The sequence below is a fragment of the Lemur catta genome, chromosome 19 (genome assembly GCF_020740605.2).
Source record: "Lemur catta isolate mLemCat1 chromosome 19, mLemCat1.pri, whole genome shotgun sequence".
Lineage (NCBI taxonomy): Eukaryota > Metazoa > Chordata > Mammalia > Primates > Lemuridae > Lemur > Lemur catta.
Window position 1 is genome coordinate 22,847,019 of NC_059146.1, and position 9,910 is coordinate 22,856,928.

The 9,910-nt window shown below is 62.5% G+C and overlaps 2 protein-coding genes across 7 annotated transcripts; both read left to right on the top strand.

Moving 5' to 3' along the window:
* The first annotated feature begins 1,699 nt into the window (after positions 1 to 1,699).
* Positions 1,700 to 4,209, top strand: ASPDH (aspartate dehydrogenase domain containing). 3 transcript variants are annotated; one of them, XM_045531048.1, is made up of 7 exons: positions 1,700 to 1,847; positions 2,063 to 2,207; positions 2,470 to 2,554; positions 2,657 to 2,806; positions 2,888 to 3,108; positions 3,179 to 3,333; positions 3,739 to 3,914. In XM_045531048.1, the coding sequence occupies exons 1-7, from the start codon at positions 1,793 to 1,795 to the stop codon at positions 3,780 to 3,782; spliced, it is 855 nt and encodes a 284-aa protein (XP_045387004.1). In that variant the 5' UTR covers positions 1,700 to 1,792; the 3' UTR covers positions 3,783 to 3,914. The 3 variants fall into 3 exon arrangements, with proteins under 3 accessions (XP_045387004.1, XP_045387002.1, XP_045387003.1); XM_045531046.1 differs by having other exon boundaries at positions 1,714 to 1,847; positions 3,179 to 3,295; positions 3,739 to 4,209; XM_045531047.1 differs by having other exon boundaries at positions 1,714 to 1,847; positions 3,179 to 3,914.
* JOSD2 (Josephin domain containing 2) lies at positions 3,808 to 8,277 on the top strand. Of its 4 annotated transcripts, none has more exons than XM_045531050.1 (5): positions 3,808 to 3,886; positions 5,051 to 5,210; positions 6,820 to 6,945; positions 7,709 to 7,903; positions 8,012 to 8,277. In XM_045531050.1, the coding sequence occupies exons 2-5, from the start codon at positions 5,065 to 5,067 to the stop codon at positions 8,109 to 8,111; spliced, it is 567 nt and encodes a 188-aa protein (XP_045387006.1). In that variant the 5' UTR covers positions 3,808 to 3,886; positions 5,051 to 5,064; the 3' UTR covers positions 8,112 to 8,277. The 4 variants fall into 4 exon arrangements, with proteins under 4 accessions (XP_045387006.1, XP_045387007.1, XP_045387008.1 ...); XM_045531051.1 differs by lacking the exon at positions 3,808 to 3,886 and adding an exon at positions 4,227 to 4,439; XM_045531052.1 differs by lacking the exon at positions 3,808 to 3,886 and adding an exon at positions 4,227 to 4,397.
* The last annotated feature ends 1,633 nt before the right edge of the window (positions 8,278 to 9,910 follow it).

The following is a 9,910-nucleotide window of genomic DNA, read 5'->3' on the forward strand; positions in this document are numbered from 1 at the left end:
TCTTTCTGGGTGGCACAGTTCAACCCACAACAGGGCCCAAACCAGAGTGTCCGTCTCCACTGCAAACCCACTCGAGGCTGCCCCGGGGAGGCCCGATGAGGGTGGGCTGAGGAGGAGGCTGGAGCTGCAGCAGCTCGGGCCTGCGGGGCTGGGGCTGGGGCTGCACTTCCAGCTTGTTTAATGCTCCGGCAGGAGGGATGGTGGGGTCCTGGCTGGAAGGTCGGGTGCCACAGTGCAGCCCGGTAGGACAGGGACAGAGAGAGCCTGGGGAGGAGCCGGCAGGAGCCAGCAAGCAGGCTGGAGGGTGTGATATCTCTGGGGGGGTCAAAGTGCCTGAGTTTCAGCCTCCAGAGGGCTGGCGCGGGCCAGGGCTGCCATCTCGTGCAGTCTGGGGACACAGGGTGACAGAAGCAGAGGGAGTGGCTATGGCGCCTTCCTGCACTGAGGAGGGGGCAGCCCAGGCAGACAGCCCCGAGGACACAGAGGTCTGGGCCGGGGCAGCTCTGGGCACTCTGGGGACACTCCAGCCCCAAAGGAGTCGACAACAAGAGTCAAAAGGTGGGGGAAGGCAGCAAGTCCCCGCCCCTGCCCCATGAGTGGCTGACAGGATCCCTGTGCCTGTCAGCATCTTATCTCCCCCCACCCGGCTCCTGGCTCTTGAAGCAAATTCCTCCCTTATCAGCAGTGGCAGCCTCCAGTGGCCTCTGGCCAACGTGTCTGGGGTCTGGCCCTCTATCTCGGTCCATCCCGTCTCGCCGGGTCCCCCCCTCCATGCTCCCTTTCATGCTCTTTCTCTCCAGTCTCTTCCAGTGCCAATCCTGGTTGCCATGGTAACACTGCAGCGGGTACCAGGTGGTGGCTGGGGGCAGGGAGTTGGCACTGCCGCAGCCTCTGCCATTTCCGATGCCAGGCACCCGCAAGGCGCAGTGGCTGAGACTCATTCCGGGGGCACTCGGACTCCCCAGGCCTTGCAGGCTACTCTTTGGCTGATGCAAGTTAGGGAGAGGGAAGAAAGGACATGGCAGTGAGAACACGACATGGGGCAGGGGGGACTAGTGGCATCATGGCTGAGGGGGAGGACAGGTGGGAAGTCAAGGTGAACTGAAGGTTCAGAGACGGAGGGCGGCAGGTTCCAGTTGAAGGCCGAGGGATGTGAGAAGGGGACCCCCTCTATGGGGCCAGGGGAGATTGGACCCACTGAGGCAGGGGCACAGCTAAGATAAGCTGAATTCAAGCGTCTGTCTGTTGCCTTCTGGGAGAGAAGGGGGCATGACCAGGCAGAAACCCCCTTCAGACCTTGGCCACCTGAGGACAAAAACGGGGGGCAGAGAGGACCTGGGAGCAAGGGGACAGAGCCCAGAGTCCCTGTCACCATCTCCTCTTCCCACCCCAAGCAGGATGTAGTTTCCATGACAACCTGGCTGGCCAGAAAGGGGGGCAGGGGACTGCAGAGGAAATTTTCCACATCAGTAGGAAGGGAGGAGGGTGTGTTGCAGAGGAAGGAACAGCCCTGGGGAAAGCAGGGGTTGGGGGTGAGTGCAGGGTCCCTGGAACCCCAAATCACCATGCTTGCTGCCCCCAGCCCTGGCGAAAGTGGAGAGAATGCAGAGAAGGATTTTCACCCGCCTCCATCCCCGCAAACCCATCCCCCCCACCTCTGGGCTGCTGGGGGAAGGGGGAGGTTGAGCTCAAGGGTCAAATGTCCAAAGAGCAGTGACTGCCCAGGCCTCGTGCAGGGGACAGTGAGCAGCCAAGGGAGCTCGGGCCGCAGCTACCAACCAGACTCAGGGGCATGGCCCTCGACAGGGTCCCACGGAGGGTGGGGGTGGTAGGCTACGGCCGCCTTGGTGAGTCCCTGGCCATCTTGGGCCTCCTTCCCCAGGCCCCGTCCTAAAGCCCCCCCGAGCCCCTCTGCCCTCCACAAACACACCTTTTATCTGTCTTTATCTGTGCCCCTGGCTGTGTCTCTGGTTCTGCCTACTGGACTATTTTCTACGTCCCCACCCCTGGTCTCTGTCCCCCTCTCTCTGGGTCTCTAGCCCCTTCCTTTCCGTCTCCCCAGGACAGTCCCTCGTCTCCCACCTGCTAGCTCAGGGACCGGAACTGGGCCTAGAACTTGTTTTTGTCTGGAATCGGGACCCAGGACGAATGGCAGGGAGCGTACCCCCCTCCCTACAGCTCCAGAACCTTGCTGCCCTTGGAGAAAGGTCAGTGACCTTGCCATAGGAGAATGGGGCTCCCTGAAGCTCCTGCTCTGGCCTCCCTTAGCTGCTGTGTGATCTCAGGCAAGTCCCTTACCCTCTCTGGGCCTTAGTTCACACAAACGTGAAATGGGAGAAGCCCATTCATCTCATTTCCCCTCCCAGGCCAGGGTGAAGACTGACAGCGCTCCACAGACTCTGAGAGAACCTTGGGGAGGGGAGGGCTAATACCTCTCCAAGGCCTTCCCCCATCTCTCCCCTCTCCCAGGCACCCTGATCTTGTGGTGGAAGTGGCCCATCCCAAAATAATCCACGAATTTGGGGCACAAATCCTGCACCATGCCAATCTCCTGGTAAGCCCCACCCCAATCCATAACGCAGGCCCCTACCCCTTCTGTCACGACCCCATCACTCACCCTAAAGTGGTGATCCCTCTCCACCTCTGTCCACCCCAGGTGGGGTCCCCCTCAGCCCTAGCTGACCAGACCACAGAGCAGCAGCTCCTGGAGGCCTCGCACCACTGGGATCACGCCGTGTTTGTGGCCCGAGGGGCCCTGTGGGGCACTGAGGACATCACCAGGTTGGATGCAGCCGGGGGCCTCCAGGTGAGGGCCTGCTGGGCTCCCCAGGAACCGGAGGGATCCTGCAAAGACCCCGTTACCCCTGACCCTGGCTCTTGCTTCCAGAGCCTTCGTGTCACCATGGCCACACATCCCGATGGCTTCCGGCTGGAGGGACCCCTGGCTGCAACCCACAGCACCGGGCCTCGCACTGTGCTCTATGAAGGCCCTGTCCGTGGGCTCTGCCCCTTTGCCCCCAGAAACTCCAACACCATGGCAGCCGCTGCCCTGGCTGCCCCCAGCCTAGGCTTCGACCGCGTGATTGGGGTGCTTGTGGCCGATCTCAGGTGAGCAGAGCTGAGCAGGGGGGTGGGCTGGGTTCAGGCTAACCAGACTGATTGCCCCTGCTTGCCTCAGCCTCACAGACGTGCACGTGGTGGATGTGGAGCTGAGAGGACCCCCAGGCCCCACAGGCCGAAGCTTTGCTGTGCACACCCACAGAGAGAACCCTGCCGAGCCAGGCGCCGTCACGGGGTCTGCCACTGTCACAGCCTTCTGGCGCAGCCTCCTGAGTGCGGCCAGGCCCCTCCCCAGTGCTAGTGGCCCCTCTCCCCCAGCCCTGGGACCTTGGACTCTGTCTGGTTCTGCAGTTCTGATTCTGTCTTCATTGATATTTATTTTTGAATCTCCTTAACCTGTTTACTCCACGAATTCGAATCTTTGTACCGCATATGTCTCTATTTCTGTCCATGTCTCCGCTCTCTGACTCTAAGCCCCCCTCCCTCTGGGACTCTACCTCTGCATGTGTGTTTGTCTGTCTGTCCACCCCCAGGTCTATGTCTTTATCTCTCTGGGTCTCTGTCCCTCTCTCCCTGGGTTTTCCTCCACCCCCACCTTGACCTGTCCCTTCCTCCTCCCATCACTCTCTCTCCCTCGCCCTCTGTCTCAGTCGTTCCTTCCCCGTCTCTCCCTCGCAGGCTGCTGCCAGCTCCCCTCCAGGCCCGGGATCCATCTCTGCTGAGAAGCCTCCTGCCGGAGAGGACATCCTCATCTGATTTCCCTTCCCACCGCCACCGTCCCACTCCTGCTCTGGCATCACTTTCCCGGGATCTCCCTCCTGTCTCAGTAAAGACCACAGATTCTTCGCCCTGCATGATCTGGCATCTCTGGTCCCTTGTTTCCCTCCTGTGACGTCACGTCCCGTCTGCACACAGTGCATGACGCCATCGCAGGGGGCGAGCACACACGAGAGCGAATTGTCTGGAAGCTATCGCGAGAGCCTACCCACTACATTTCCCAGAATCCTCTGAGTAGCAGTGGGCGTGTAGTACGCGAGGGGGAGGGCCTTTGGGACGCATTTCCGGGGTTTGCAGCGGGGACCGACGGAAGTTGTAGTCCTACGTTTTCTGTGAGCGGCAGCGGACTTCCGGGCCACGAGGCCCGCTTGTGCCTTGTGGGGCAAGCGTCCCGCGGGGGCCTCCGGGAGTCGTAGTCCGGCACGCCGGGACCGCCGGGAGCTGTAGTCCGTCCCGCCTGCCCAGTCAGCGCGGTGCTGCCCGCCCCGCACTCGGAGCCAGAGCCGCCGCCCAGGGGGATGCGGGAGCCCCTGGCTCGGGGGAGCGGAGAGGCAGGCGGGGTGAGGGGCGTTGCCTGGCAAAGGGCGAGCGCCGTGTTTGGGGTACGGGTCGGGGAAAGGGCTCTGTTACTTGGTGTCGGGGGAGGGGGGCCTAGTTGCCAGGTGATAGGAAGAGGGGATCCTGTTGCCTAGTGACTGGGGAGGGGGCCCTGTTGCCAGGTGACAAGAGGAGAGAACCTTGCTGTTTAATGGCAGGAGAAGGGGAGTCTTCGGTTGCTAGGAGACCAAAGAGACCCTGTTACCTAGAGACAGAGGAGGAGGATTCCTTTTGCTAGGAAATCAGAAGAGAGACTTTGTTACCTAGTGGGTTGGGGTCCTCTGTTGCTCAGTAGCCACAGAGGGATCCTGTTACCTAGGGACAGGGGAGGAGGGTTCCTGTTTCTAGGTGACCATGACCCTTTTACTTAGAGATGTGGAGGGGGTGGTTCTCTGTTGCTAGGTGAGCAGAAGAGAGAGCGCTTTACCTAGGAATAGGGAATGACGGTACCTCTGTTGCCAGGAGACAGTACAGGAAATAGGATCAGAGGCCCAATGTCCTCCCAGACTTCTCTAAGCCCCCACCTCAATGGCATTGCCCCAAGGGGCCTGCTGGGAGGCTGGGCCTCAAGATCCTGGGCCCCTGAGTACCTTCTCCCCCTCCCAACCCCCCGCAGGAGCCAAGGACGGCATGTCCCAGGCCCCAGGAGCACAGCCGAACCAGCCCTCTGTGTACCACGAACGGCAACGCCTGGAACTGTGTGCCGTCCACGCCCTCAACAACGTTCTGCAGCAGCAGCTCTTTAGCCAGGAGGCTGCCGATGAGATCTGCAAGAGGTTACTGTCACCCACCTTAACCCCTGGAGCAGCAGGGCTCTGAGAGGCAGAACAACCCACCTGGGTCTCACAGCGAGTCAGGGGCAGAGCCTAGGGTTTCTTCTGCCTACTCACCCCCCTGAGCCGGACCCTGGGGCTCAGACTGAGATATTGCCCCCTCCATCTGCCTGTCCCGGGCCTCAGCCCAGCCAAGGCCTCCCTCTCTTATCTGGGCCTTGTCACAGCCTTCCAGCTGCTGGTGTTTTCCCTCCAGAACGTCCTGCACAGAGCCAGAGAGCCAACCCTGTCCCGTCCCCTGCCCCTCCCCCTGATATCATGGCCCTGCAGCTCTCACTGCTCTGCTCACACCAGACCTCTCTCCAGTCCCCGGATGGGCCCTGCTGTGAGGCCTCTGGGCCTTTGCACGGGCTCTTCTCTCGTCTGGCATGGTGTGCTCCTCTTGGCAGCCTGGAATACGCCTCCCCACTATTCCAGATTTCAAACATCTCTTCTTTATAATCTCTCTGCCTCACTCCCTCTTCTCTGGCCACACGGCCCTGGCCCCAGCCCAGGCCCAATCCTCCCCTGACTGGACCCCCCACCTAGCCTCCTCCGCAGCCTCCAGTCAGTGACCTGCGAGGGATCTTCCCACACCCAGACATGACCCTATCTCCCTCCCCCCTGCTCCCAGCCTCCTGGGGCCCCCTCGCCTCCTCAAACAGAGGCCAGCCCCTCAGAGTGATCATTATGGGATTTATTTGTCTCTGTCACTCACAACAAGGATCTGGCAACTCTCATGCCAAGGCTGTCCTGGAGACCCAGAGACACTCATACACGAACACTATCCTAGGGGAGGTGAAGGAAACAGACACACAGAAAAATAATACACGCTCTTCCCTCCCCCTGCCCTGCCTACCAAAGGCCCAGGTGGGGACAGAGGTACAGTTGCTCAAAGGAGGCAGGGCCCAGAGAGGCAAGTGGTGACAGGTGGGCCTCCTGGGCTGGGGGAAGGGCTGGAGGAAAGGCTGGAGGCACAGGGGACATGGCCGGGGACAAGTGGCCAGAAAGGGAGGAGCTGAGGCCAGCAGGGCCTCATGGGACCTTGTCCTGGGGGTGACGGGGTGCCAGGGAGGGACAGGGGAAGCATCTGGTGTTAAAACAAGGTTGGTCTTAATGGAGGTGGCTCAGTGCACGGGGGAGCCAGAGAGGGCCCAGACCCAGCCTGGAGCTCAGGAGACTCCTCCCAGGGGAAATTACATCTGAGGTGGGTCTTGAAGGACAGAGGAAGGGATTGGGCATGACGAGAAAGACCGAGGGACAGGGACTTTGTCCAGGGGCACTGGGGAGCCGTGGCGGGGTTGAGAGGGCAGCTCCAGGCCCAGGTCGGGGGATGGGCTGGAGCCAGAGGATGGGGAGAGTCCAGGTGCAAGAAGACAAAGCTTGAGCCAGGGCCTCGGGGACAGGGCCAGTCGGGGCAGGAGCGACAGGACTTGGGGCTGATGAGTTATGGGTTGAAGAAGGAAGAGTCAAAGCCTGGGGTAACTGGTGGGCCCTGGCACCGCCTGCTTTGTGGGAAGGGCAAGGCTTTTCCAAGCGTCCCCAACTCAGGCTCCGGCCACCCCCCCACCAGGTTGGCTCCAGACTCCCGGCTGAACCCCCATCGCAGCCTCCTGGGCACCGGCAACTATGACGTCAATGTGATCATGGCCGCCCTGCAGGGACTGGGCCTGGCCGCCGTGTGGTGGGACCGGAGGAGGTAGGCCCCAGAGTGCCCGGTCACATGCTGGGCTGGGCACGGGGGTGCAGGGTAATGGGGAGGGTGGGGCGGGGGGAGGTCTACATGGGTGGGTGGAGGCCGGCATTCTGATGGCCAGTAGGCGGGCTGAGCAGGTGGCCAGGTGGGATGGGGCGTGCTGACGGATGAAGGGTGGTAGCCGGACGAACAAGAGGATGGCCAGTGGGCAGTTGGACACATTGGGGGAGGGGGTGTGAGTGGGTGGGTGGTCAAGCAGTTCAAAGATGGACAGTTGGTGGGCAGGGGAGAGCAAACAGGCAGGGGCTGCTGGATGGACAGAGGGAAGTTGTGACAGGTGGCGAGTGGGTAAGGGCTGGACAGATGGGGCAGTGGGGGAGGAAGGAGTGGCGGTGGCAGGCGGCTGGCTGGGTGGTGTTTGGGTGAACAGTGGACGGTGGCTGGCAGGGAGGTGGGAGGCTGGGTGACGTGTAAGGGATGGTCAGTGGTGAGCTGTGAATTGTAGGTGGTCCAGGGAGGTTGGGGGGCTGGCTGGATAATGGGGGGGCCCGTGGCTGGGTGAAGAGCCATTAAGGCACTGGGCAGGGGCTGGTGAAGGGTGATGGGGTCAGGTGGGTGAACGGAGCACAGGGAAGCAGGGGGTCGGGGGGCTGGCTAAGGACTTTCCTGGGGCGGGCTCAGCCTGGGCCCCACGTGCTCCGGAACACTCCGGGCGGAGCAGTCCCTGACCACAGCCCAACGCTCACCCCTACCCTCCCCGACACAGGCCCCTGTCCCAGCTGGCCCTGCCCCAGGTGCTGGGGCTGATCCTGAACCTGCCCTCTCCCGTGTCGCTGGGGCTGCTGTCCCTGCCACTGCGCCGGCGGCACTGGGTGGCTCTGCGCCAGGTAGACGGCGTCTACTACAACCTGGACTCCAAGCTGCGGGCGCCCGAGGCCCTGGGGGACGAGGACGGCGTCAGGTGAGCCAGGCAGAGGCTGCTCCGGGGCCGAGGCTCGCAGGAGCTCCACTGTCCAGAAGGGAGCGGTGAGGCTGGCCGGGCCTCAGTCTCCCCGTCTCTCCTGCCCAGGGCCTTCCTGGCGGCTGCGCTGGCCCAGGGCCTGTGTGAGGTGCTGCTGGTGGTGACCAAGGAGGTGGAGGAGAAGGGCTGCTGGCTGCGGACAGACTGACCCCACGGCTGACTGTCGCCGCTGCCCAGTGCGGTCCCTGCGTGACCACGTCGGGCTCCGAGTGCAAGGAAGGGGACTGCGCTTCATGGACCCTGAGGGGGCCCGGCCCCTCCCACGCCCCCACCCCCAGTGCCGCTGCTGCCTCAATAAATCTGATTTGCTCGGGCCTGGCCTGGCGTGACTGACCCAGCCCTCGCTGGGCCCTTTGCTTCAGAGCCCGGGAGCCAGCCCGCCCCGGCGCCGATCCCGGCTCCTGCCGCCTCTGGCCAGTCACGCACCTCTGTGGGCCTCAGTTTCCTCCTCTGGGCACAGGAGAAAACAGCACAAGTCCCTGCCCACGTGAGGCCCATGTTCTGCGGCGGGAGAGAGACCGGGACAAACCAACTGGCATGACCTGGCGTGTCTGGCGGGATGAGTGCTAAGCAGGTGGCAGGGGCTTATTTCTTGACTCTGTTCTTTTCCGTTGATTGGTGGGTGGCAGAACAGTGGCCCCAGAGATGGCCATGTCCTGATCCCTGGTGCCTGTGAATACGATGCGTTACTTGGCCAAGGGGAAGTGAAGTTGCAGGTTGAACCGAGGCTGCCAGTCAGCTGACCTTGAGACAGGCAGCTGTCCTGGACCCCCGAGGGGCCCAGTGTCCTCAGGAGGGCCCTTAAGTTGGAAGGCAGAGGCAGCCCGCGAGGCCCATCATGGACTTAGAGAATAAATGTGGGTTTGAACCGACGGAGTCTGCGGTAATAAGTTACAGCAGCCATCGGGGATGAACACAGGGTTGTTGCAAATGACTCAGGGGCTGGGCCCCCGTGAGGAGATGTCCTCTGAGCAAAGACTGAAGGTGATGGGGGCCAGGGGGAAGAAGCGTGCAGCATGGCACGGCCCTGCAGAGGAGGCAGGTGGCGCCGGGCATGCTCCAGAGGCTGGTGTGGCTGCGGCCCTGTGAGCAGTGGGCAAGGGCAGGAGGGAGGGTATGGGGGGGAGGGGGCACCGGGGACCGCTGGCGCAGGGCTTTCGGGCCACAGTGAGGACTTGGCTTTGACTCTGGCTGGGGCAGAGCCCTGGGGGATTGTGAGTAGAGGGGGGACTTTAAATGTCTTCGCTCCACAGTCTCACCCAGGCCAGGCTCACCCTTGGACCTCCTGCTCTGTGTCCCTGGTCCCTGGCCCCATCCAAGTCCCTCCTCTGGGCCTGGCTGGTGCTGAGGGATGCCCAGGACTGGAGCAGTCGGCCCACCCTCCCGGCCCCCAAGCTGGGGGGAGGCAAAAGAGGATGGCAAGACTCCCAGTCCCAGGGTCCCCCAAGGCGCTGTGGGCCCAGAGGATGGTGAAGGTACCCAGAGGCAGGCAGGTCACGTAAAATGGCCCAGAGACAAGAATGGCTGTGGAAGGCTGAGGAGAGCTGTCCGGAAGGCTCACTCTGCGTGAGACCTGGAACATTCTCTGTAGTTACTTGCGGAGGTGAGGAGAGATAAGGGTGGGGCCTGGCCAGAACCAACCCAGCCAGGACTCCCGAGGGCAGGCCAGCTCAGGTGCAGAAAGACCCCTCTGGGGCTGTGGGGACAGACTGGGGGAGAGACCAGAGGAGGCTGGGAGGACAGTCCAGAGAGGAGAGGAGGAGACTTGAGGCAGACCCCTGAGGGAGGCAAGTGACAAAGAGAGTTGGGAGGACGGTCTGAGCCTGATGGGTCCTGGGGGTGAGGAGGGGAGGAAGAGAAGAGGGTGCCCAGGGTCTGGCCGAACCTGGGGACCCCCGTTAGGTGTGGGGCAGAAGTGGGGGTCTCAGAGGCACGGGAGGCCGGGGA

Bases quoted from the DNA above. Each gene is read 5' to 3' on its own strand.
- ASPDH (XM_045531046.1), top strand. From the start codon at position 1,793: ATGGCCCTCGACAGGGTCCCACGGAGGGTGGGGGTGGTAGGCTACGGC. The intron at 1,848-2,062 runs GTGAGTCCCTGG...CCGTCTCCCCAG, and splicing joins GGTAGGCTACGGCCGCCTTG to GACAGTCCCTCGTCTCCCAC. The intron at 3,296-3,738 runs GTCTGCCACTGT...TCTCCCTCGCAG, and splicing joins GAGCCAGGCGCCGTCACGGG to GCTGCTGCCAGCTCCCCTCC.
- JOSD2 (XM_045531049.1), top strand. From the start codon at position 4,963: ATGGCATTGCCCCAAGGGGCCTGCTGGGAGGCTGGGCCTCAAGATCCT. The intron at 5,211-6,819 runs GTTACTGTCACC...CCCCCCCACCAG, and splicing joins GCCGATGAGATCTGCAAGAG to GTTGGCTCCAGACTCCCGGC. The intron at 6,946-7,708 runs GTAGGCCCCAGA...TCCCCGACACAG, and splicing joins GTGTGGTGGGACCGGAGGAG to GCCCCTGTCCCAGCTGGCCC.